The sequence below is a fragment of the Trachypithecus francoisi genome, unplaced genomic scaffold, assembly GCF_009764315.1.
Source record: "Trachypithecus francoisi isolate TF-2019V2 unplaced genomic scaffold, Tfra_2.0 Lachesis_group6, whole genome shotgun sequence".
Lineage (NCBI taxonomy): Eukaryota > Metazoa > Chordata > Mammalia > Primates > Cercopithecidae > Trachypithecus > Trachypithecus francoisi.
Genome location: NW_022681471.1, coordinates 37,326,962 through 37,354,838, shown reverse-complemented (window position 1 = coordinate 37,354,838; position 27,877 = coordinate 37,326,962). Strand labels below are relative to the sequence as shown.

The 27,877-nt window shown below is 38.5% G+C and overlaps 1 protein-coding gene and 1 non-coding gene across 2 annotated transcripts in view; one reads left to right on the top strand and one right to left on the bottom strand.

The window, feature by feature from the left end:
- The window catches only part of IL13RA2 (interleukin 13 receptor subunit alpha 2), a 38,216-nt gene extending 11,177 nt beyond the window's left edge, over positions 1-27,039 (bottom strand). Inside the window, exons 1-5 of the mRNA XM_033201365.1 lie at positions 26,861-27,039; positions 4,665-4,792; positions 2,331-2,519; positions 2,013-2,139; positions 588-739 (exon numbers count right to left, since the gene is read on the bottom strand). Coding sequence (XP_033057256.1) covers positions 588-739; positions 2,013-2,106 — 246 coding nt within the window. The 5' untranslated portion in view covers positions 2,107-2,139; positions 2,331-2,519; positions 4,665-4,792; positions 26,861-27,039. The remainder of the gene's footprint in view (positions 1-587; positions 740-2,012; positions 2,140-2,330; positions 2,520-4,664; positions 4,793-26,860) is intronic.
- LOC117078613 lies at positions 17,013-17,121 on the top strand. Its single transcript, XR_004435061.1, has one exon. It is a non-coding gene; the product is annotated as a U6 spliceosomal RNA (small nuclear RNA).
- Positions 27,040-27,877: the final 838 nt, after the last annotated feature.

Here is a 27,877-nt window from a genome sequence, read left to right as displayed (position 1 = left end):
CAAACTTGATCAATAAATGCTCGATTTGAATTGTCTCTTGAAACTACCTAGCTGAATTAGAGAGGTAACAGAATGCCATCTACAACAGAAATATTTGAAGATACATACTTGTTAAGTATATAAGTAATTAATAATTCAAAACATTTTCATTGAGCTCTTACTGCAATATATACAACGAACCATAATCCTGTGACCCTCTGTGGGAAGGGTACAAAGATAAATAAGCCTTGTCTCCTACAGTAGAAAAGGTCACAGTTCTGTAGCATGTGTAAAGCCCATATCCAAGAATATAAGCAATTGTAAAATACAGTGAAATGCTCTTCTAGTGAAGTACTCTTCAAGTTTATATTGCTTGAGACTGAGTTTTTTTTTTTTTTTTTTTTTCTTGTTCTTCCAATGGCAATCTTAACACTGGATGAGGTGAAAACAGATATAGTAGGATACATAGGAGACAGAAGCAGATGTGGAAGCTTTTATATCCTAATTAGAACTATTGAGATACGGGAATTGGAGTGGACACTAAAGTCAGGAATCACAAAATAACACCTGATGATCACTCTGATGCCTCAAATGCATGCTTTACTTACCGTCCATGTTTCACTACCAATGTTTCGGTATTTTAGTTCATATTCCACTGTGCATTCCTTAAAATTATCCAGAGACAGTGGGGGTTGCCACTGCAAATAGAGATAACCTAAATATCCGGGATCCACTATCTCAAAATCCTGAGGAGGGTTAACTGAAATAAATCAATAAAACACTTTTATTTTTTCTGTATTTTACGACAAATGTTGCTGAATCTAGATGGATTTCAAGTGTCCACCAATCGATTAACAGATAAACAAAATGTGCTACATGCATACAATCAAATATTATTCAGTCATTAAAAGACATGAAGTACTGATTCATGCTACAACATGGATGAACCTTGAGAACATTATACTAACTGAAAGAAGCCAGACACAAAAGACCACATATTGACATAGTTCCATTTCTATGAAATTTCAAAATAGACAAATCCATAGAGAGAGAAAGTAGATTTGTGGTTGGTAGGGGTCGGAGGGAGAAGCAATGCAGTGTGACTGCTTAAAGGGTTTAGGGGCTGTTTTACGGGTGATGCAACTATTCTGGACTTTGATAGTGGTGATTGTTGCACAACTTTGTGAATATACTGAAAACCAATGTATAGTACATTTTTAAAGAGTTGGTTTTGTGTAAATCATATCTCAGTAAGGCTGTTAAAAAATCTAGACTACTGCTATATAGTTGTTCCTTCTTTGAGAAACCACATATGCAAAATGTGACTTTGCCTCACTAGGTATTAATTTTTAGAGTAGCAAAAAATTCAATGTGGCTTTATCTCTGTGGTCATGTATGCCAGAATTTGGTCTAAGACGGGAACATTTTATTACAAAAATCTGTCTAACAGCAATAACAAATCAATATAATATAAATATATGTATTTTAATTGTATTAAATATAATATAATATATAATAATATGCTATAAATAATTTTAATTAATTAATAAATCATTAACATTACATTATATAATATAAAATAAGATAATTGAATAATAAAATAATTCCATAATTATTTTTAAATTTCACATTACATTTCTGTACCTTTTAAATGTATCTAATTGTCGTAAAAGCTAAAGATAGTAACTAAGGATAGTAATTAAGGAACTGTTCCAGTTAGTTTAGTACCGGGCAATGAGGTTTCAGATACTTAATCTGTTAAAAAAGACTATACAAAAAGGTATGGACAGTGTCTTTTAATTTGTCATTTATCACACAAAATGTCTGTCAACATCAGTTACCTTATACAAGAAAGTGACTAGTAAGAACATAGCTTTTGTTCATGGACTTCCTGAAATAGTTTCAATAACAGTTCATCTACTAGTTAGTTACGCACTTCCATAGGTAGGTCAAAAAGACAGTTAAGTTTCCATTAAAATCCATTTAATTTTACTTTTCCTAATTTAAAAACGATTCCATTAAAATCCATTTACCTTTTATCTCGGTGTCTGAAGATGAAGTATAGCCAAATGTTGTGCTCATGAGAAAGGTATATAAGCATCTGACAGCCAAGTAAACGAAAGCCATTTCTCCAAGATTTAAAACCTTGATATTGTCTCCCTATGAAAGAAAAATATAACATTTTAACTTTCTCTTACATCAAATAATCAAACTAAACGTGATTAAAAATACTTTTGTGCTTTCTACCAAGATTGGGAAAACTGTGTCCACCTCAGACCATGGAAATAGAAATAATCAAGTTAGGAACCAATATAATTGGAAAGAAAGGATTCTAGTCTCATCCTACTTACAAGAATAAAAGCAAAGCAAAACAAAAACCCTTGTAGCTCCTCACTTCCCCGCCGACAGGCACACTTCTCCTGACCAGGTTATGGTGACTTCAAATAGCCTTCATCCGGAAGACGTTAGACCCACGAGAGTGTTCTTACTGGTTCACAATGCAGTTATGAAATCATCCCTCTCCATAGCAACCGTCTCCCCTAGCAACACATAAAACACTGTCAAATACACTTTTCTGAGGGGGAAAAAAAAAAAGAAAAAGAAAAAAGTATTTGAAAGTTATTTCGGCCAGGCGTGGTGGCTCATGCCTGTAATCCAGCACTTTCAGAGGCCGAGGCGGGTGGATCACCTGAGGTCAGGAGTTTGAGACCAGCCTGGCCAACATAGTGAAACCCTTTCTCTCCTGAAAATACAAAATTAGCGGGGTGTGGTGGCGGGCGCCTGTAATCCCAGCTACTCGGGAGCCTGAAGCAGGAGAATGGATTGAACCCGGGAGGCAGAGATTGCAGTGAGCCGAGATCCTACATGGCCTCCAGCCTGGGCAATAGAGCGAGACTCTGTCTCTAAGTAAATAAAATAAAATAAAATAAAATAATAAAATAAAAGCTAGTTGACCACTGAGAAAGCTCAGAACCTAAACCGAAGACTCAGAGAGTTCAAAATTTGCTGTTTCCTCGTAAATATTTCTTTTTAGTTAAAAAAAAAAAAAAGTATTTAGCTCTTTCGCCCCCTACTGGACGATTGATTTTCTTCTTTACTCCTTTTTTCTTTTAATTACTTTTAAAATTAAAATGTTTTATTTCCATCTACTCTCATTGTTGTTCCGCTTTTTCCCGTGTTTCCTGTATTAGCAAATGGCATTGCCATCCTTCCAGTTGCCCAAACCAGAAACCTGGGAGTCTTCCTCAACTCCTTTCCCATCCAATCTCTCCATTACCACTACCACTTCCTAAGTGGAGGATCTTAGCAGGGATTTCCTTATTCAGTCTTTCCTGCCTCTGATCCATTTTCCACACCATGGTACAGCAAGAGTGACCTTTCTAAAGGGTAAATCTGAACTTTTCATCTCTTACTTAAACTAGAACTGCATTTCATTGCCACAGAATACAATTTAGTCATCTTTCTATTCTTGAGGGATATTGGTTTTATGATCAAAATTTAAAGGATTCATGCCTTCAAATACCTACTCAATTTAAAATACTTTACTTTTAAGGAAAAATTACTACTCCCAGTTCCATACACTTCTCTTCGAATCTATATTCTGGAACCAACAATTTCACAGAAAGTAAAGGATTAAAAGTCACTTATCCGATCTTTCAGGGGCAGCCCTTCTTTTCTTGTGCATAGATTAATTTAGTAGGACAGACCCTCTCTTCCACACTCCCCTTTCCTACTACCTGATCCATCTGTAATATTGTAACTTAGATAAGCTTCAATGGCTACTTTATAGAATCTTAGGATCAAATTTTTAGAGCCAGTATGTATATTAGAGACTATGCTAGTCAAATTCTCTTTTATAAATTGGGAAGTAAAACTCAGACTTGCCCCGACCAAGATTACACAGCAAATTATTAACAAAGCTGGAAGTAGAACAGAGATCATGATTCCCAGTCCTGTGCACTTTCACCCTATTCTGCTGTGTCCCACAGGCTTGACTCAGGATTATGAATGCTTTTGATCTGGGACCCCAGTGTTTAAGTCTTCCTTTAATTAGCTAACCAAGCTGAATCAATACCATGTTATTTTTAAAATTCTGCATCTCATAAAATCAGGAGAGAATGTCATTTCTCTCACTGAGGCCCAACAATTCTCTCTTTCTCCCCAATTCCTCTCCCTCTACTTGCCAGCCAATGGCTGCCCACTAATGCATCTGTAAGTACTAGGTAGATTTGGCTAACAGAAGGTTACGGATCTTCCACAGAGCTACCGTCATAGATTAAGATGAACATACTGGTTACTACTGGGATCGAGGCAATAGTTCTGACAAAGAGAAAACCTTCCATATTACCTTTAAGGACTAAGGCAATCAGGCTGCCCTTAAAATGCTCTCAGAGAGATTCTAACAAAATTCTTTCTCCCCTATTGATCTGTTCTTTAAAATTTCGTAGCATTGTGTCATGTACAGCATAAATGCTAAGTAAAGAGTTAAAAATCATTTGCTTCTATTCCAGTTATAGGCTATTGAAATCTGACTCAGGCTATCAAATAGCATTTCATGGATCAGACCAATCAATATACCTAAGCAAAGGTGGAAAATAAGATAGCCAGTTTCTAGCATCACTTATGGGTAAACCCAGAAAAGGAGTTGCTGAATTACACCTAGGGTCCAACCAAGACTTTCTTACCCAAATGAACACAAAGACAATTCTCTCCTTTGCTTCTGGGTCACAGGATTGTCACTATCACAATAAGGGACTTTATACACTATCTGGTTACCAGGAACACCTGAATTTCTCACAAGGAAGAGGGGGACCTGAAGATGAAGGGAAGATTAGAAAAGCAAATGCAGACATATTAGATTTGAAGAAGTTGTTTTTACATATTTCAGACCCCCAGACCACAGTTCATAACCACTCATCTGGTCTTAGCGCCTCATTTTTAAAAATAAGGAAATAACAGCCAGAGAGGAAGGTCAGTAGGCCAAGTGTATACAACTTATTGATGGCAGAGCTGGGACTGAAAACCACATCTCCTGAACCCTTTCCACTAACTAGCAAATAAATGTTCTTATCATAATGAATCTATCCTGCACCTATTTTACTAGAAGCCTCTTCCTGACTCCCAACCTTCCTCTACCTACTATCACCACCCAAACCATCCAGCACACCACACAGTTTTATCATTATGACATTTCTGACAGAGCAATAATTCAATAAACATTTATTGAGCATCTTTAGAATTTTTTGCCAGATAACTATCCCAGCTGAATCTTGCAGAAGATACAAAGTGAAAGTGGCAACAGTCATAGTATCTGTCATAATAATAATACCTTCTAGTATTTATTCATCATCTCAGGCACTGCTCTGTGCTATGCAATTCATATGCAGTATCTCATATAATCCTCACAATCAGACTTGGACATATATACTATTTTTAGTTCTATGTTATTTGTTTAAATTTTCTTTTTACATTTAATTTAATTTTAATTGCTACATAATGATTATACGTATTTATGGGGTACAGTCTAATGTTTTGTTACATGGATAACGTTGTGTAATGATCAAATCACGGTAATTAACATATACATCACCTCAAACATTTATTAGTTCTTTGTGGTAAGAACATTCAAATTCCTTTCTTCTAGCTTTTGAAAAATACAATTCATTGTTGTTAGCTATACTCACCTTACTGTGCAATAGAAAGCAGAATGTATTCCTCTTATCTAACTGTAACATTGTACCCATTCACCAACCTCTCCCCATCCTTGCTCCCTTATTCCCTACCCAGCCTCTGTTAACTTCTATTCTACTCTCTACTCTATGAGATTAACTTTTTGAAGAACAGAAACTAAGACATTCAGAAGTCAAATGGCTTCCCTCAAGTCACACAGGCCATAAATGATGAAACCTGGATTTAAATCTAGACAATCTAGTACCAGAGCCCTTGATGGTAATCACTATACTAGGTAATTTTTCCATGCTGAAGATCAATGTGGAGGGTAGCTTTCTCTTTCTACCCACTCAGTTTTACACAACACTATTCCTGGGATAGTTTCTCACTGAGAATCTCCTTTGGAATGGCAAACCTAAAGTAATTGCCTCTTCTCAGTCTCGCTTCCCCACCACTTCAAAGTCATGCAACATAATACTCTCACTTTAAGAGCTGGCTGCAATCTTTGCATTATTGGAGAAATTCCAGGTACTTACCAATCATATGGTTTCTCAAGAAATAGATTAACTTAGGCAGTTATCACAGGTCCTCTTTTGTTCTCCTCTCCACTTTAGAGACATTAATTAGAATCTCTAATACTTTCTTGCCTGTCTGATAATCAAGCATGTAGAAAACATTAGTTAGGTATTCCTGAAACAGTCACAGGGCCAGGACACAGATTCTACAAGTCACAAGATGGGGAGATTATGGGTGGGGCCCAAAGCCATCTAAAGCAAATTTGGAATTATACCAAGGTGCTGTAAAAGCTGGCAGGACCAATTATTCTTTGGATAAAGTAACAGATATATAGTCGAGGAGCTTGTTAAAATAAAAGGCACAACGGTGTAAGTATCAATCTGGATTTCACTCCTGCCTCAACCACTGTGATAAGAGGTAAATTATATTTCAATTGTATCTATAAAATGGAGGTAATGATACAAGCCTGGCAGGGGTGTCTTGAAGATTAAATACAATAATGTATGTGAAAGTGCTGGGAGAATAGTAAATTGCTCTATATACTTGAGAGGGGTTTGCTTCTGAGGACATTGCCACTACGCAACACTTGAAAATAACTTGCCACAAGCTACACATTTGCCTTTGTTAATTCAGCAAAATAGACTTGTACACAGTAGATAATTAGACATTTATTGTTAGTTTCCAATGTATACCACCCTTGTTGATCCAATGTGCTGCCTTTACTGATCTTTGCCATAATAACAGTAATTCCTTTCATTTGTTTAGTTTTTTGTAGTTTGTAAAGAATTTGTTGATTTTTTAACAGGTCTGTAAGTGTATAAGGTTTGTACTGCATATTTACAAACAGTAAAACTGGGGCTTAGAGAAGTGATATGACTAGCACAGGGCCCCACAGCTGATACAATCGATACAGAAAGGATAGGAAAAAGAAGCAAGAGACAGAAAAACATTGCTGCGCTAATAATACATAACATGGTTTTTTAGAAATGTTCTTTCTCTATGTTGACAAAGGAAAAAAAAAGATTCTTCTAAAGTGTCCAAAATGACCATATGTTTTTTGTTTTATTTTACTGTAAAGGCAGTGACCAATTTGCAAAGACAATTATTTATTAGAAAATGATCAATGGAATTTTGCAATGTCACTAAAATGATTTCTTTAAAACAACACATAAAAACTATAGGCATGTTATTTCTGTTGCCTTTGTGTAAAAAAAAAACAAAAATTATAAAATTTGATACTTCCTATTCACATTGTTTAAGCTATCTAAAAATACTGGTCAAAGCTTTTAGAATGGGGCTTGAGGAGAAAGAAAATGGAAAAATAGAGAAATAGACACCGAGGAGAGAAAAATGGAAATGTAGAGTGATTGCAGACTTAAATGTCATTTGCAAGTGAAATGATAAATTGATATAGTCTTACATGAGAAGGCATTGACTAGGAGATTTGGGCTTTCTCACCAGCTTTGCCAGGTGACCTCAGAAAACAATAATAATAATGACAGGGATCATAGTTTATTTTGCCTTTACTAGGTGTCAAGCTCCATGTCAGATGCTTATATGGATTAGCTCACTTAAGCCTTACAAACTTTTATGACCACTATTATTATCATCCCAATATTACAAATGAGGCATTTGGGGCTCAGGTTTCTCAAGGTTATACAATTTAAGCAATAAAAGATGCCAATATCTGATTCTAAAAATCACACTCCTTTTAAAATATAATACTCTCTTCCAAGTAATCTCACCCTGTGAAAGGCAATTTTCTCTCACACAAGTTATCCCTAGGCTATAATTCTCAATTCCAATAGTTAATCTGCCATATAGCCATCCGTGGTTTCAGGATGAGACTCAAGAGCACTGGCTTCCTGGATAACTAATCTTATTTCAAGAAGGCCATCCAACATGTATAAATGCCTATTCATAGCTTCTGGAGTATAGTCATGACTCAGCACCATATACAGAATCTCTGGAACCTGCCAGGTTTTGAGGCCTGATAACACACTGAGATTAATACATGGCTCAATGATAGTACAATCAGCCTATGACCTGGTGGTGAATCAAATCTAATTTAGGTAATAACTGGCAAATAACATGTCCTGCAGTGAAGTAGTTTATAAAGAATGCTGAAGATGACTTTGTACTATCAAACACAAAAAGGCTTTGAATCACACAGATGCATCATGTTTGCCAGTAGTAAAGTGGTGTCAGTCATGTCTTATACATATACACAAGGAACTTAGGAAGATGCTGAATTATGAAAATTATTGTATGAAATTGAAATACATGTAGGACTTATTTTTAACAAATATCACTTTAACATCCAGCTCTATATAGCATGATTATATTTCCATCCCTGATAAGATTATATACTAGCATTATTTGATATTTATAAAATATGTTCAATAAATCTACAGTTCTTATAAAACCATGGGTAGTCATTCTAGGCCATAACTATTTTCATTTTTATTTATTTATTTATTTATTATTTATTTATTTTGTAGAGACAGGGGTCTCATTATATTGCCTAGGCTGGTCTTGAACTCCTGGGCTCAAGTCATCCTCCTGTCTCGGCCTACCAAAGTGCTGGGATTACAGGCCTAAGCCATAGTGCCAGGCCTCATAATGCTTTTCTAGATGCTTTTCCTGTATGACATCTTGAGTTCATCTGGCTAACAAGTTTCCTGCAACACTGTCAAAGCTAGACAATTCAGTTTTGAGCCACCATAGCAACATCTAGGTTCACAGTGTTAATTCATGAAGCAATTTACAAATTTCAGAATTTGTCCCCAAGCTGATATTACAGCTTTATTAGTGTATAATTCTATTCAACAAACCACCAACATGCTTTTAAAAGCAACTCACTAAATTTTTTTTTTTTTTTGCAACCCTCTAAATAAAATCCCCCAGGTCATCAATTAGTAAATATTTCTTAAAACAGGTCAAATAGTTCTTACTAAATATACCTTATATTCTACTCCAGTGAAGTCATAACTGAAGAGCAATGCACTGCCTTGAAAGGCATCACTGCTCTGGAACTAGCAAAACAATCTCTTTTGTTCAACACTGTTCTCTGTACTCCCAGATGGTCCCAAATACTTGTTTGCAAACAGGCAGGGAATACCCAAAACATTCATGTCATGTAACACCTTCAAAAGTAAATAATAGGATGTACTCTACCCACTCAATACTCAGTAAAAATAGAATACAAAATGTACAATAGCAATTTTTATATTCCTTCCAGGTTATCTACCAGTATGTTATTTATAGACTGTAAACACATGGAAATGTGGTATTATATTACATATAGTACCATTAGTTATAGAAAAGAATGTTAAAAACAATTAAATATTAATATTTCTATTACATATTAACTATTCAATTATTTCAGGAAGTCTACTACATGCTAGGCACTGTTACAGGTACTGGGGATACAGCAGTGAACAAGACAAAGTAGCTACCCTCATTTCTGGTGTGGGAGACAGATAATAAACATATCAGATAACCACAAGTTGTATAAAGAAAAATAAAGCAAGATGACATGAAAGAATAATGGGTGATTCATTTTAGGTAAGGGTACTCAGGGAATGACTCTCTGAGAACGTAGCATCAAGGACTTCAGTGATGCGAGGAAATGGGAAAGAATGTTTCCAGATTTAGAAAAAAAAAAAAAAAAGAAGGAAGAGCACATTCAAAAGCCCTGTGGCAGGAATCAGCTTAATAGTTTCAGGAATAGGAAGACCAGCAGGATAGGGAACAGAAAAATTAGATGATCTCACAAATATAGGAGAGGGTAGGCCATGATGATGAATTTGCCATTTATTTTTAGTAAAATGGGAAGCAACTGGACAGTTGTGAGCAGTGACTTTGATATGGACAGGAGACAGGGAAATACTGGGTAGAAGAGGGCATTTCCCAGGCAAAGGCCCCACCCTCAAGCCTGGAAACCCATGGCCTTAAATGGGAACAGGCATTCCTGTTTTCACGTTCAAAATGTTGCTTTTTGCCCACCATGCACCCTTATCCTGTACACATATAAACTCCAACCCTAGCCTCCACGAGGGGGCAAACAGAAGCATGGAAGAATGGCAGCTTTAAAGGCACAGCAGAGAGAAGAGAAGGAGCGTCTGAATGCTGAGAGGAGTTCAGCTGGAGACAGTCAAAGAGGAGATCAGCTGCTGAATGGCCAAACTTCAGGGGAAGATGATCCTCCCACTCCACCTTCCAGTTCCACATCCATCCCGCAGAGAGACACCTCTACCACTCAATAAAACCCCTGCATTCATCCTTCAAGTTCGTGTGTGACCTGATTTTTCCTGGATGCTGGACAAGAGCTCAAGATACAGAAAGCTGCCACACTGGCCCTCTGCCCTTGCAAAAAGGCAGAGTCCACTGAACTGTTTAACACTTAAGCCATCCACAGAAGACAAAGCTAAAAGAGCGCACTGTAACACATGCCCACTTGGGCTTCAAGAGTCACAGACACCCACCCCTAGATACTGCTGTGGGTCCAGAGTCCAAAGCACTCACCCTGGCTCCTGCACCTGCCCCTCTGCATGCTCCCCCTCCCACAACCCCCTGTTGCCAGAGAGCCACATCCCCCTGTCACAGGTTCTGCAAGGGGGGCCAGGGAACTCTCCCACCTCAACATGATGTAGATTACATTTTAAAGGGCTATTGTATGCAATGGAAAGGTAGAAACAATGACCTGGGCTAGAGATGATGGTGACTTTGACCAGGTTGATAGCAGTGCTGATAGAATATACTGGTGGATTGAGTGTGCAGTATCAGAAGATGATGGCTTTATTTTGGCATGGCCATCTGGATAATTGTTTATGGGGCCTAGGGATGATGGTCAAGAGTTCAATTTTGGATGGTTAAGTTTGAGCTGACTAACTAACTAATATCCAAGGGGAGATGAGTAGGCAGTTGGATATTCGACTCTGGAGATGGGGGAAAGACCAGAGCTGTAAATATAAATTTGGGAACCATCAGGATATAGACAACATTTAGAGCCATGTGATTGATTGGAGTCACCTAAGGTAGAGTGTAGATGAGATAAAGACAAGAGGGCCAATGACTGGGACCCCCAATATATAAAAGGCTAAATCTTGCTACCAACAAAGGAGACAAAAGAGAGGCCATATAAGTGAAAGGAAAATCAAGTGGGGAAAACGTTTCAAGGATAAAGTGATAGGTAGACAATGTCAAAAGCTGCTGATAAGTGGAGTAAAACGAGGCCTGAGAACGGGCTAATGGTTTAAGCAAAGTGGAAATCATTGCTAATATTGCTAAGGGAATTCAGTCAGTGGCACGTTGGGGGAAAAACTCAGATTAAAATGAGTTCAAGAAAGAATGGAAGGGTAAATTTTGACACAGTGAGTATAGATAACTATTAGGGATAGGAAAAAAACAGTGTTTGTCCTAGTCTCACGCAGGCAATACAACACAGAATTCTTCGTCTCTGGTCACCGAAACGTATGGAGATGTCTCCTTCACCAACAATCAATCACTTCTCCACTAGTTCAAGTTAATTCTAAGACTATCTACCAGGAGATAGTTTTGGATCCCTCAAGTTAAGAGTTCAATCCCTCAAGACTGCCCCTACTTCAGATGCCAATAGCAATCCCTGGGTTGTGACTTGTGTTTCTGACTTCTGGGTATGGTTAATTTGCTAGGATAGCTCACAACTCAGGAAAACACTTTACTTACTTTTACCCATTTATTATAAATGCTATTACAAAGGATACAAATGAACAGCCAGATGGAAGAGATGCATTAGCAAAACATGAGAGAGAGGGCACAAAGCTTCCATGCCTTCTCCAGGTATCTCCATATGTTTAGCTCTCCAGAAGCTCCCCAAACCCAGTCCTTCTGGGTTTTTATGGATACTTCATTATTTAGGTATAATTGATTACATCGTTGGTGATTGGTGATCAACTCAACATTCAGCCACTCTCCCTTCCCTGGATGAGGGCAGTGAGGAGATTGAAGGTGAGGAGATCATGTGGTTGGTTCCCCTGGCAACCAGCCCCCATCCTGAAACTATCCAGGAGCCCCCAGCCAACAGTTATCTCACTAGCATACAAAAAGACATTTACCACTTAAAAGATTCCAGGAGTTTTAGGAGCTATGTGCCTGGAAACTAGCCAAAACCAAATCTACGTATATCCTATAAATCACGATAACACAGTCCACCTCCCCTTTTTCAAACACAGATTCTTTACATCAAAATGATCATATAAGTCAAAAGATATTGGCACATTCAGTCCCATTCAGTCATTAATACAGTCATGCACTGCCTAATGATGTTTTGGTCAACAAGGAACAACATATACAACAATGGTCCCCTAAGATTATAGGTGAGCTGAAAAATTCTTATCATCTAGTGACACTGCAGCCATTATAATGTCCTAGCAATTACTTTATTTTTTATAAATGTAATGTGGCCTAACTGGACAGTGTTTGTTAAGTCTACAGGAGTGTACAGTAATGTCCTAGGCCTTCACATTCACTCACCTCTCACTCACTGACTCACCCAGAGCAACTTCCAGTCCTGCAACCTCGATTCATGTCAAGTGCCCAGTACAGGGATACCATTTTTAAACCTTTTATACCATAATTTTTACTGTAGTTTTACTATTTTTAGATATACTTAAAACACAAATACTTAGCATTGTGTTATAATTACCTAAAGTATTCAGTACAGTCATATGCTGCAAGGTTTATAACCTAGGAGCGATAGGCTATACCATATAGCCTAGGTGTGTAGTAGGCTATACCACGTAGGTTTGTGTAAGTATGCTCTAGGGTGTTCGCACGATGGTGAAATGGCCTAATGACACATTTGTCAGAAATTATCCCCATCATTGAATGGCACATGACTCTAATTAGTCTAGTCCATTATCACGTCTATGAAAATGTCTCCCAGGGTGGGGCGACTCAGGTTTGCAGGCTTCCAAACCTCACAATAACTCCTTTGAGAGGTTTGCAATGAAGGAACATAAGGAGCTATGGCTGGGAGGAAATCTCTTTTCTTCCCTCTTTAAAACATGGATGGAGAACATCGCACATGAAGTCTTAATCCTGCTCTTCCTTAGATTCTTGTCACACCTATTTAGCAATGATGCTGTTCTTATTTTATGGATACAGGTCAGAGTACTTTAGGATATACTTATCAAAAGGTACCCATATTATGGCAGAGCATTTTTTTCTGAGGCATTTAGAAACTACCAAAGTTTAGTTTCACCAGTGATTACATTAACAAATACTTTCCATCTGCTAAAATAGTTTTGCAGCCTGGCAAGGTGGCTCATGCCTGTAATCCCAGCATTTTGGGAGGCCGAGGCAGGCAGATCATGAGGTCAGGAGTTTGAGACCAACCTGGCCAACATGGTGAAACCTCATCTCTACTAAAGATACAAAAAAATTAGCCGGGTGTGGTGGCACGCACCTGTAATCCCAGCTACTCAGGAGGCTGAGGCAGGAGAATCACTTGAACCTGGGAGGCAGAAGTTGCAGTGAGCCAAGATCCTGCCATTGCACTCCAACCTGGGTGACAGGGCAAGACTCCATCTCAAAAAATAAAGTTTTGCAAAGCTATCTCCAACTTCTGGCATTTCTAATAGAATAATTATTTTTTTAAAACCTGCCCTTTCTCCAGACTATAGAACATTTCTACTTCCTGTGTGCAATCTGAGGTTTCATTTGTTTTCTTCTAAATTTATTTTCTGCAGCAAAATTCATCAGAAAAAAAAAAAAAACTTACTATTATATATTTTTGTAAGGCAGTTTTAAATTGTGGTTGTTAGTCTTTGGCTTAAATGATTCAAACCAAAGATCTGAATCAAGGGAGTGGCAGAAATTCTGGTTCTAGTCCTAATTTCAAAATGCAGAATAGGAACACATAGACTTTATTGTATTTTGAAAACTTTGAAACTAAGGGATCAAACAATACAGCTGTGCATATTCCCAAAGAGTTTTAGTAAGTGCATATCTCTAGGCAAAATTCTGTTTATTCTGGCTTAGCTAAGCAGGCTATTTGGAATGCAGAACATGGAGGGCAGCTAGTGCATCATTTCAGGCTCTTGCCGTCTGCTTCTTCCTCATGTCCCCCTCTCTCCTGGCCCTCTCCTCTTCTTTTCTTCTTTCTACTTTTCTTTTTTTCTTTTTTCCCTCTTTTCCTCTCTCCTACTGATGTTCCTCTTTTCCATTAGTGGAAATTAGTATATTTTTGCATCACTGGTTGTCCTTATTTTTAAAATACTGGAGCATCCTCTCTTCTCAGTACATTTTTCATTAGTTTTTTGGCTTCAGAATAATATTTTCCATTATGTCACTTGTAGATTAAATCTGCAACTTTGTAAGCTTACTTTTTAAAAGTGCTTATGACTAAAAAAAAATGTCACTGTTCAGTTGCCTGTAGGCTGAGCTTTATTGTTTTGCAGCACACTGATTGCCCTTCATAGAAATGGATTTCCAGCTTTAAGATGACTGGTTCCTTATACTCGTCGGCTTAAAGACTAAATCTACCTCATAATCCTAAGTGGTAGGTCTACTTACTTCCCCCACTTTCTCGTTGTTTTGATAACTGCTTTCGAGCCTAGGCTAGACAACGTTTTTCAAGGTTCCTTAGAGTCTCTATTTTTATAACCTGTGTTTAATCTATACCTTTGCTTGCTGTATTGGTGCTGACATGGCCACAGGCATCCATCCAGATCTTTATTTCATAGGCATTTCCTGAGCATTCATTTTGTACTCAACGCTGCAGATATGAAAACAAATAAGACACAGTGTTTCCTGCCCTCAAGTCTATTGACAGGGCAGACCAAAAAAATTAAAAATAGTCATAAAGTGTGGGCTTTCTCTCAGACTACTGGTAGAAATGTGAATTGATGCAATCCTTTTTGGAGGTGATGTGGCTGAGATTACTAGCTGTCTCCTAATATTCACTGTCCCCTCCTTCAGTGGTAACGGAACCCCCAAGTTGTAGCTGGGCACGTGGTCACACAAAACAAATACTACAGTTCTGAGTGCCCTTTCAGCTATATGTGACAGGTGATTAAGTTCTGGCCTAAGAGATGTAAATGGAAGTGTTATCTCCAATCTCTTGAGTCAGGCCTTTAAAGAGAATAGACCTTTTCTCCCCTTACCTGTTCTTCCTTTCCTCCAGCCTGCTTGTTAGAATGTGATCTTGGCATTGAGCCACCCTTGATCAAACAAATGAGGGAAACACCCTAGGCATGGCAGAACAAGTTGAGAGTAGCCCAAGGCCCTTGTTGGCCTCATGCAATAAAGCTGCATACTTTTCATGCAGCCCTGGCTGGATTAGCTATCCCCAGACAGTCATGTGAGCTCAACATAAACCACTGTCTTTTTAAAGCAGAACCTGTGATCTAAAACTAATTAGAGAAGTCTTGAAAAATGCATATCAAAACACTTTAAAAGTTCATATCCTTTTAGGCCAGCCATAGTGGCTCACGCCTGTAATCCCAGCACTTTGGGAGGCCGAGGCGGGCAGATCACTTGAGGTCAGGAGTTTGAGACCAGCCTGGCCAACATGGTGAAACCCTTTCTCTACAAAAATACAAAAATTAGTCAGGCGTGGTGGTGCACGCTTGTAGTCCCAGCTACTTGGGAGGTGAGAGAATTACTTGAACTTGGGAAGCAGAGGCTGCTGTGAGCTGAGAGCACATCACTGCACTCCAGCCTGGGTAATAGAGCCAGATCTTGTCTAAGGAAAAAAAAAGTTAATATCCTTTTAACCCCAAATTTCCAGGTAATCAAAGAAGTATGTGCTTCTACGGTCAGATACCTCTTTTCCACATAACCTTTGAGTCTGAAGCTCCTGCAGAATTCTTCTGAAGGGCCACATTAGCTTATATAGCACTTCCCTTAGCTAAAGCGTCTGACCAAGTACCTGGGAAACAAACCATACTGAGTCACCCCACTTGCAAATACTACAGCCACAAAATGCTGAAGTAGAAACTTTTCACAGGGACAACAATACAATATGACAATACTTCAATGTCCCCCTTTGAGGTTTTCAAAGTCCTGGATGTTGTAAACAGGAAGATATAAGTGGGCCAGGCACTGTGGCTCACGCCTGTGATCCCAGCACTTTGGGGGGCCAAGGCGGGCAATCACTTGAGGTCAGGAGTTCGAGACCAGCCTGGCCAACATGGTGAAACCCTGTCTCTGCAGGCGGGTACCTGTAATCCCAACTACTCAGGAGGCTGAGGCAGGAAAATTACTTGAATCGGGAGGCGAGGTTGCAGTGAGCCAAGGTTGCACCACTGCACTCCAGCCTGGGAGACAGAGCGAGATTCTGTCTCAAGAAAAAAAAATAAGCTATAAGTGCTGGAGGACCCTCTATGGCTTTTTGGTAATTCCGCTGCTATGAGCTGCTCACAGATGCCATAGCACTTCTTCCACCATCATGAGTTGTTGCCATAATTTTCCGAATGCTGTTCTGGCAGTGCACTCACACAGCTTTAATCTTTTTTTGTCTCCACATTTTCCAGTGACTGGCAGCTCACTCTACATGCTTTGGTTATTATCAGAATATCCTGAAATTCAAGTTTTCTCTCAATGAATCAGTGTTATTTCTATCAACAGTGTACACTATTCTTCCTGCAAAAGTGCTAGATAAAGAAGATGGCTGATTGCATAACCAGAGATTAATCACTGCTGGAAGAGCAAAGTCAAGCATGCCAGGGAAAGAGAACTATGTGGAGTAGAATCATCCCAAAGAGCATGGCCTTGTCTTCCATTTTAAAGCATCAATGGAGGGTTAAAATGACTAGCACCTCTTACCCTCTAGTCTCCGCTTTACTCCTTAGAAGAGGATGGTGTTCTCACTTTAGCCACACATATACTGAAACTGGGATGATACAGATAAGATTAGCATAGCCCTTGGACAAGGATGACAAATAAATTCTTGAAGCCTTCCATTAAAAAAAAGAATTTTCAAAAAGTTGGGGCACTCTTAGGGATCTAGTCCTAAGCCCTCCTTATTTTCTGACACTTACAACCAGAATACAATGAAGTGTATGTACAAATTTTCACATGCAAACACATTTTTGGCTTCCACTATCTATGACCATGGCTTAAATACTGCTTAAATCACTGCTGGGTGCTGATGAAAGAAGTCCCACTATAGATTAGTTCCTTGATAATTGCATAACATTTCATTTTAAATAAGCCCACGGTACTACTCAGGAGCCCTATTACTTGTCTCTGTTCAACATCATTCCATTACTGACCATTACAAACCTTTTCCGTTCTCTTAAATCATTTCATCCCTTCTCCCCTGATCTCAGCACATGAGCTTGCCTCGTACTTTGAAAAACAAAATTGAAACCCTCAGATGGAAATTCCCTCATCTTTCTGATTTGATACAAGAATCTTTCCACATTCTCTCTTCTTTGCCTCCTGCTCCTCGTATCTGTTTTGAATTCTAACCCTGCTCACACTTTCAAAAATGTTACAGTCATTTTTTTCATCTCTCATATAACTTCCACATACATAAGATGTATGTATGGATACACACATCTTGGCTAAATGCATCTCATTCGCTTTTAAACCTGTTCATTTCTCCTGACCGTAAATACAAAAACAATTACCTTGCCTACATATTTGTCTGCAGCTACTGCCCCAATACTCCCATCTTCTTCACAGCCAAATTTCCAGAAACTTCCCCTCTCACTCTTCATCACTCCATTTCCTTCTGGGTTCTTCCTTCACCTCACCACCAATCCATAGCTCTACGGAAACAGGTCCCACTAGAATAACTAATGACCTCCATGTTACTGAATCCAATTAATATTTTAATCCCAATCTTATTTATATTTCAGCAGCATTCACCTGTTTATCATCATCCTTCTTGAAACACTTTTCCCTTGGCTTTTCTGACACCCATTTCCCAGTTTTCTTTCTACCTCTCTGGTCACTTTTTCATTTCATTTTCAGGCTTATCCATTACTTATCCTAATAGTAAATGTCAGAGTTCTTCGAGGTTTGGCCCAAGGCCTTCACCTCTTTTGATTCTATATTCTTGCTAGGTAATTTTTTCTGCCCCCACAGCTTCCATTATCATCTATATACCAATGACTTCCAAAATATATCTCTGATATACTTTGGATATTTGTCCCCTCCTAATCTCATGTTGAAATCTGATCTCCAATGTTGAAAGTGGGGCCTAGTGAGAGGTCTTTGGGTCATAAAGGCAGATCCCTCTTGAATGGCTTGGTGCTGTTCCCTTGGTAATGAGTCAGTTCTTGCTCTATTATTAGTTCATGTAGATCTGATTATTAAAAAGAGCCTGGCACGTTCCTCCCCACTCTCTCTTCTTCACTCTCTTGCATGTGACACACCTGCTCCCACTTTGCCTTCCACCATGATTGAAAGCTTCTTGAGGTCCTTACCAGAATCTGATGCCAGCACCATGCTTCTTGTACAGCCTGCGGAAACATGAACCAAATAAACTCTTTTATCTATAAACTACTCAGCCTTAGGTTTTCCTTTATAGCAACACAAAACAGACTGAGACAATCTCCCATGTGAACTACTCTTCTGAGCTCCAGGATGTATATCTAATTGCTTTCTCAATATCTTCACGTGGAAGTCTCAAACATACATCAAATGCAAAATGTCAAATGCCAGAATCATGATCTCCCACTTGAAAACAAGTGTTCTTGCAGTATCCATTCAACAGTAGAAGCCAGAGAGTTACCCTAGACATCTACATACCACCATAGTCAATCCATAGTCAAGTCCTGTCCATTTCTCAAATATCACTCATCAGTCACCAAAGGATTTTTCTCAACAATATTTTTAAACTATATAATTAACAAACTTATCAAAGAAAAGCATGGAGAAGAAAGTATATCTTCCTTGGAACAGTACTAAATTTCTCCTTAGTCAGATTATCTTAAAGTATCTAGAAAATCCTTCAATACATGATTTCAAATTACTGATGGATGATATCATTCAGTTATCTCTGCTTCAGAGAATGTGAAATCCATGAAGATTACAAATACCCAAAACATTAACACAACTCTTTTTTTTTTTTTTTTTTTTTTTGAGACAGGGTCTCACTCTGTCACTGAGGCTGGAGTGTAGTGGCACAATCTCGGCTCACTGCAACATCCATCTCGCGGGTTCAAGTGATTCTCCTGCCTCAACCTCCCAAGTAGTTGGGATTGCAGACACCTGCCACCATGCCTGGCTAGTTTTTGTATTTTTAGTAGACACAGGGTTTCACCATGTTGGTCATGCTAGTCTCAAACTCCTGACCTCAGGTGATCTGCCAGCACTTCCCAAAGTGCTGGGATTACAGGTGTGAGCCACCATGCTCAGCCAACACAACTTATCATCTTCCTTTTCTTTATTTCCTTCATCAAATGCTAGGATGACTTCTCAAGCCAGAAACCTAGAAGTCATCTTAGATTCCTCTCTCTCATTTATCCTCAACCACCATTTCATGCACATACACAATACCCTAAAGATTCAATTCTCTAAGCATCTTTGCAGTCCATCTGTATCACTCCTTCTTCACTGCCACGACAGATTCTAGCCATCACCATCTCTTGACTAATCAACAGCAATAACCTCCTAATGCATTTTCCATCTTAAAATAAGTCAGGTTCTGGTCATTCTCACCCTGTAGCTAGCATGACCTTCTAAAAACTCAAATATGTTCAAACTTTTTCATTGGTTTCCCACTGCTCTGCAGAATAATTTATAATAACTCACAATTCAATGTGCTTCTGGTGTGACAGTGTTTTTCTAAGCACTTCACTGTATTAATTCACTTAGTCCTTACTATGGTATTATGAAGTAGGTACTGATGTTATCACATTTTACTAATACATAAACTGTAACACAGAGAAGCTACATGATTTCCTTGGGGTCTCATAGCTATCAAGTGATGGAGCCAAAATTCAAAGCCCAGCAATGCCATTTCAGAGTTTGTGCCTTTAACCTCTATATTGTGTTGTCTTATAAAACAACATACAAAATGTTTAGCATGGCAAGCAATACTTTTCCACTTTTAGACTCATCTTCTACTTACAGGTCTTGAAAAGTTGGGTCTTATTTTATCTCTAAGCCTTTTCCCACTGATATCAATACTGCTTTACCTAGTCTAGTCATTTAGATTTAGCTCAGGTACTACTTCATTCTATAAGCTTTCCCTATTCTCTCCCCCAGATTGGATTGCAAGTCTCCTCTGTACTCTCTACTAAAATATAAGTGAATAAAATTCTGCAATATTTTAACAGGCACTCACCATTTAGTGAAGAGGACAGTCTTCTAACCAGACAAGTATGTGGCTACGTTATTTTGAGACAATCATGTGTGTTTTGCTCTGTTTTTTCTCTTTTTCATCCCATTTCTAGAAGATAAATGGGCCATTTTATTGTTTATTTTTTATTGTTTCTTATCCATGGAAATTCCTCCTCCCCTGTTGCCACTTGTCTATACTTGCCTTCCTGGCTTTAATTTTCCCAAAACCCAGACTCATGGGAGAGATTATTCTCTCTAATATCAGTGAGGGTCTCAAGAGAACAGATGAAATTCCTTTTAGAGCACTGAGAGATGGAAAAGGAACACAGACTTTAGACAAAAAGAAGTCAGGAGTCTGATAGGAGTTGGTGGTGGCAGGGAAAATAGGGAACAGCTCAACATTTGATGGCAGCAGCCTAAAACAGGGGCAAAAGCTCAGAAAAGTTTCAATGAGTATGCTGAGCCTGAAATACAGGGGACCCAAACTCAGCAGTGATCCAGTTCCCCAAGCCCACAAGCATAGCATAGGAGCAGCAGCAGCAAACATGAAAAAATCATTCCAGCTGGAGACAAAATGGGGTATCAGAGAGCACATCAGGGAATTGACAGAAGATTAATGATCAATAGCTAAAAGGACCTCCCCAGTACGGATGGTCTCCAACTTACAATGGTTCAATTTACAATTTTTTGACTTTACGATGGTGCAAAACCATCACAATTTTGATGTACGTTGAATTTTTATTGTTTCCCAGGCTAGTGATATGCAGTTACATGAGATAGTCAACACTTTCTTATAAAATAGGCTTTTCGTTAGATGATTTTGCCAAACTGTAGGCTAATGTAAGGGTTCTGAGCACGTTTATGGGAGGCTAGGCTAAACTATGATGTTGGCAGGTTAGGTGTATTAAATGCATTTTCAACTTATATTTTCAACTTACAATGGGTTTATTATAACCTCATCATAAGTTGAAGAGTATCTGTGTTTTGGTGTAGCCTAAGGCCTCAAAATATTTGCATAACTCAGCAGGAGGCTTGAGTATTGACTAAAAATTGTGTGTCTTACTTTCCTGGCAGAATGTTGAATACAGGAGAGCTTATAAGAACATTTTAAAATGTGAAATGTCTTGCATATCCATTTGTGGACTAGATTCTTACTAATGTCACTTATAATAAAATGTAGTAAGTTCCAGGAAAGAGGCAAGCATTTAGAAGCACAGAGGACAGGTACTCAATCTGGTCTTGGGAATGGTGGTCAGGTAATTAAATACATGCAGAGTTGATAAAGATTAATGAATTCAGGGATCTACAAATAGTTTGCTTTTGGCTGCAGTATAAGATGTACATAGGCATGCCTTTTGAGCCACATTAAAAGACTTTGGACTTAATCCTGAGGGCTATCAGATAGTACTGAAGGATTTCTAAACCTGAGGGATATATCCAATAGACAGCTCAGTTTAACACATGTAAACTGCAGGAATACGGCTTTTGCCACCCTTGAAAGAACAGATCTGAGGGGGACAAGAAAGGAGACAGAAACAACAAGTTAGGAGACTTTTAAATAGTTCAGGATAGAGATAATGAAGGCCTATACTATGAAAATAATAATGCTCTAAAAAAGATGGAACACATAACATATATTAAAGAGGTAAAATGGACAGACTTTAGTGATCAGTTGAAAACAGAGAATAAAACTGGACAGATTGTAGAGATATTTGGACCACTGAATTTTCAGGTAGCATTTGCAATAGAGTAGTTCACAAATGAGACTACAGAGTGACCAGAAAAGAAGGAGGAAGGAAAGGAGAAAGTGGTATCACAGAAACTAATGAAGCAGAAGATTTCAAAGAGAGAGTATTAAAAAGCAAAGTGCCTCACATGTCAAAAAATTTGGGGACTTGAGAAAGTAGGACAAGAATTGAAATGTGTCTGTTGCATTTGGAAATAAGAAGTAATTAGTCACTTTTCTTTTTTTTGAGATGGAGTCTCGCTCTGTCACCTGGGCTGGAGTGCAGTGGCGCGATCTCGGCTCACTGCAAGCTCCGCCTCCCGGGTTCACGCCATTCTCCTGCCTCAGCTTCCCAACTAGCTGGGACTACAGGCGCCCGCCACCACGCCCGGTGAATTTTTTGTATTTTTAGTAGAGACGGGGTTTCACCGAGTTAGCCAGGATGGTCTCGATCTCCTGACCTTGTGATCCATGCCCGCTTCAGCCTCCCAAAGTGCTGGGATTAAGGCGTAAGCCGCCTTAGTAAAGGCAGTTATATGTGTGCACCACTTTTATTGAAGCCTTGTTATACAGGTTGTACACAACTTGGTTATACAGGGAATGGTCAAGAAAAGATGTCTCTTTTATTTACTTTTTATTTTTATTTTTGTCATGAAAAGAACTCAATGGGAGGAAAAGGTTAAAAACACAGAGAAGAAAGAGGATAATTATGAAAAAGGGCCCTGAGAAAGCAAGAGGACAGCATGGACTCTGAATCACAGACAAACTGAACTTGCACAGATAGAGAGCTAGTTTTTCCTCTCAGACAGGACAAAAGCATGGGTGAAGATACAACTCAATGTGTGTGTAAAAAACAGGAAAGTGGGTGGATAAGTGGTTCAAGCAGACCTGATGGCTTTTATTTTCTGTGTGAAATAGCAGGCAAGCCTATCTCCTGAGAATAAATGCATAATAACTGAGTTGGAGGCTTAAAAAGAGAGGAAAAAGTTTGCAATAGCCACTAAAGAGGATGTAAAAGAGCCGAGGGAATTCCAGAAGAATCTGAGTAAGGAAGTGGAGAAGGATGATCCAGTTAGCACTGATTCATTCTGCAGTTCTCAGCTAAGACGTCAACTGCTCAAAGAAGATGAAGTCCCTGTTACGTGTTTTCAGAGAACTGACTACCTTTCTTTTAGAGACTTATCATGGTTTAAATCTTATATTTATTTGTGAGATTATCTGATTAATTTATGTTTCATTGGACTGCAATCATGAGGTCAGGGATCATATTTATTTTGCTCATCATTGTATCATTTAACCCTTAGTTTCCCATCTCTAAAATATGGAGAACAATAATTCCTCTCTACGTGATCAGGAAATGGATATAGTTAGGTTAGCATGAAACTGGAATTTAAGATATAAGAAGACAGGGACTTCTGATTGTTCATTGATGTATCCCCGGTGCCTAGCACAGTGCATGACACATTGTAGAAGCTCAATAAATATTTACTTGAATGAATGAAACAAATATAGCTTCATATTTGGTGTCATAGGACACCAAGTCTCTAGACTTCCATTCTAGTGCTCTTCCCATTCTCCCACAGCTATCTACAGCAGATGATTGATACATTATGTTTATTATGCTAAGGGTCAATGCATATGCATTATTATCTTTGTTTTACTCAAGAAGAAAGTGAAGCTCTGAGAGATGAAGTATCATGTGCAAATTAAACAGCTAGTAAGTGGTGAATCAAAATTCAGTCCTAGGTCTGTGTCACTCCAAAATCTGATCCCTTTCTAGTATTCCATAACACCTACTCAGGTATTAGACAATAAAAGGTTTCATGCATGAACCTTTTTAGGGGTATGCATAGTTGAAATTGAAACTTTCCCATCAACCTCCCCACTGGCAAAGAAAAATAAATAAAAAAAGCATTACTTTAGTGATAAAAAATCTCAGGAAAAGTAACTATGACAGGCCAATGAAGATAACATTTATGGGCATTCACCTACCACTGCCTCCCACATCACACCATGGAAGCACCTACCAATCTACTCTATGTGACCCTATATATTATCCATCTCCCCAGAGTAAATTTTTACCCCACAGGCACAATGGAAGACCCAATTCTAAAGAGCTTATCTTCTCAGAATTGTCTCAGAGTGAACACAGAAGCAGCATGGGGTAATGGAAAAAGCCACATAGATCTTGGCATGACAGTGATACAGGAGGGGGGCAGGAAAGTGCTGGGTAGAGAAGGGCAGAGTCCCTGGCAAGGACTCCACCCTAGGGCCTGTGCCCATGGACCTAAGTGAGAACAGGCACTCCTGTTTTCACGCCCAAATGTTGCATTTTCCATGACCACTCTGGCCCACCATGTTCCCCATCCTGTGCCCATAAAAACTTGAGACCACAGCAGGCATGGACACAAGTGGTTGGACATCAAGAAGAGCAGAGGAACACACCAGCAGACACCAGCAGACATCAGCAGACATCAGCAGACCAGCAATGGCAGAACAATGTGGACACCGAGGGGAGTTTGACCAGGGGCGGTTGGAGGAGTATCCAGGGGAAGATCACCTTCGCACTCCATCCTCCTTCTGGCTCCTCATCCATCTCACTGAGAGCCACCTCCACCACTCAATAAAACCTTGCATTCATCCTCCAAGCCAATGTGTGATCTGATTTTTCCGGTATACTGGGCAAGAACTCAGGATACAGAAAGCCCTCTGTCCTTGCAATAAGGCAGAGGGTCTAACTGAGCTGATTAATACAAGCCATCGGCAGACAGCAAAGCTGAAAGAGCACACTGTAACACACACCCACTTGGGTTTCAAGAATCATAAACACTCACCCCTAGATGCTGCCATGGGGTTGAAGCCAAAAGTGCTCCCCACAACCTCTGCACCTGCCCGTCTGCATGCTCCCCTAGGGGTTTGAGCAGCCTGACACCGAACAACTGACCCCTGTGGCATGCCCTGCGAGGGGCATAAGGGAACTCTCCTGTTTCAATACTTGAGCTATCTCTATCCCAATTTTCTTATCTATAAAATGAAGGCAATATTACTTGCCTACATAAGGCTTAGGAAATGATTAAATGGAATAGTGTATGTAAAATGTCTGTAGCACAGTGGGCATAATAATTCAATTGTTAGCTGTCTAGTGCTTCCCTCATATCCAGAAGCCACCTCCTATAGATTCCTTGAAGACACTGAAAAAATATATCAAAAGGAACAAGCAACCCACCCCACCCTGACTTCTCCAAGTTGTAGCAAAATACATATGATACATTTCTTTGATTTAAAAAAAAAAAGAAATGCCCTGGAAGCAGCAACTAATCATTTACAGGTAAGATCTCAGCACCAAAAAATAAAAACAATCGAATAGGCATCCTGCCTGTCCTTTGTCTTATCCTACTGTTTAAATAGTTATTTCTAACATTTTATTGTCTTTCATAACATTAGGTGGAGTCAGGACATCTGGTTCATTTTACAGATGAGGAAAGTAAGATAGGGAGGGTGGGGTGTCCATTCCAAGGTCACACAGCTATGCAAGGAAGATCTAGAACTGGAAACCAGATTTCTTTGTCCTTAGGTTAGTACTCTCCTCACTTAGTAATAATAATGATAATAATAGATCTGTGCAATTGACTTGAGTTACAAACTCTGTAAAACATTATAGAATTTATTAAAATTTCAGTCAAAAGTAGCTGAAATATTTTATTGTCTAATACCTTAGTAGGCAGTGTGGAATAGGAGAAAGAGCTCAGATTTTGAAGTAAGGCAGACTTGGGATTGAATTCTAATTCCACTCTAAAGCATTCCAGAGTTTTAAAAATTTCAATAAAAAATAGCTGGTGCATGCTTGTAGTACCAGCTACTTGAGAGGCTAAAGAGGGAGGATTGCTTGAGCCCAGGAATCCAAGTCCAGCCTGGGCAACAGAGTGAGAACCAATCTCTTTAAAAAGTTGTTTTTTAAAGAGCTCATTAATCCTTGGTGTTCATGTCCTGCTTTTATGTATCGTCTTACATATTTAAAGAAGAAAACTAATCTGGAAGCATCCAAAATGGGTACAGTTTGTAAAAGTGATGTTCATTATTTAAGTGTTAACTATAGAGGAAAACAAGCATCAGAAGTATAAGATGATAGTTCATTTCAGAGCAAAAGCTGTGAAAATTGGAAATTTTATATGAATAACTCTACTGTATATGAAATCATAATATATGAGCAAATTATGCATAAAAGGACACACATATTCTATAACTTAATTCAAAACATCATACAAAGATAATGAAATCATTCATTTTAGAGAAGTTCTATGATTATCTATGAGCTTAAGAGATAAAAGTTGCTGCAAAGTCAGGATTCTGACTTATAGAAAAAAATCACATAGAAATTAATCTCAGAGAACATCCTAACTCTAAAATGCAACTACCTTACCACCACCAAAAAAAAACCAGTTTTGCTTTAAAGAGGTATGAATTTTATAGAAAATAAAGGCTAATAAGAAAACAACAATAAAAATTAAAGCAATAGTGCTATCCATACTGATGATCCAGCACCCATTAGCTTCATGTGAGAAAAAAATGCAGTACTCCCCAAATTATTGTTGTATCAAATCAAACTATTTTTGCCTGAAAAAGATTCAAGATCCCATTAGGAAAAGGTGAAGAAAGTGAAACAAATATTCAAAACTTAGCTCTTACCTGCAAACTTTCTCCCCTAAAGTATCAGACTTACTCTATATGAATAATGTGACCAGTTGTAATCAAATTCTGTAATGCCACTGAAGACTGTCTCAATGAACAGCTCCTTTGTTTAAATGAATTTTAAAGGATCTTAGAACTAAAGCCTTTCTTTTAAAAAGTAGGAGGAGCTCTTGCTTTATCCATGAAAAATACCAACTGTCATTAGAAAATTTGCATTCAAAACAGGTCAGCATTTAAGCTTACATTTGTCAAAAGATTCAGAAGAAATTACAAAGTTCATCTGAGTGTTTTTTCCCCCTTTTAATTAGCTCCTGATACAGCATCTTAGTATGCCAGTGTTTTCTTTTTTCTTTTTTCTGTTTTGTTTTGTTTTAGCTGTGTGACTCATCACATTGGGAATTAAAAGATAATCCAAAGGTAAGCATTTGATTGCCAGGTTTATGTTGTTTCCTCAAAGTGTACTACCCAAAGGCATTATTATTTTGAGTTTCAAATACTTTAAGTACAAAAGGAGTCATAAATAGATAAGGAATCCAGAAACCCGGATTCTACTCTAGGCTTTCCCTCCCAATCAGTTCTGTGACCTTGGGCAATTTCCTTAACCTTTTTGGGCCTCAGTTTCAAAAATGTATTGAATGGGATCTCAGAAGTAATCTGGTCTAACCTCCTATTCCCAAACAAAAATTGCCCCTGTACTTTCCCTAAGCAATTGTCAGTTTCTCATGTGTAAAATGAGCCAATAGAACTATGTCATTTCCTTGATTTCTAAAATTCTAGATGTTGTAATTAAAATTCAGTAAGTGTTATGTATACATTTTGTTTCCCATTGGAAATTTATCAAATCATTCTTTACACAACCAAACAAGAGTTTATTTTTGTAAATTCAGGCCACCACCAAATTGTCCCTTATCCTTCAAGTCTCCAAAGAGTTTTTGTCTGCCCTGGTTTAATCTCCATGTCCAGGAACCACGCAAAGCCATAAGAAGCCAGAATATTTTTGATGCTTTTCCGGAG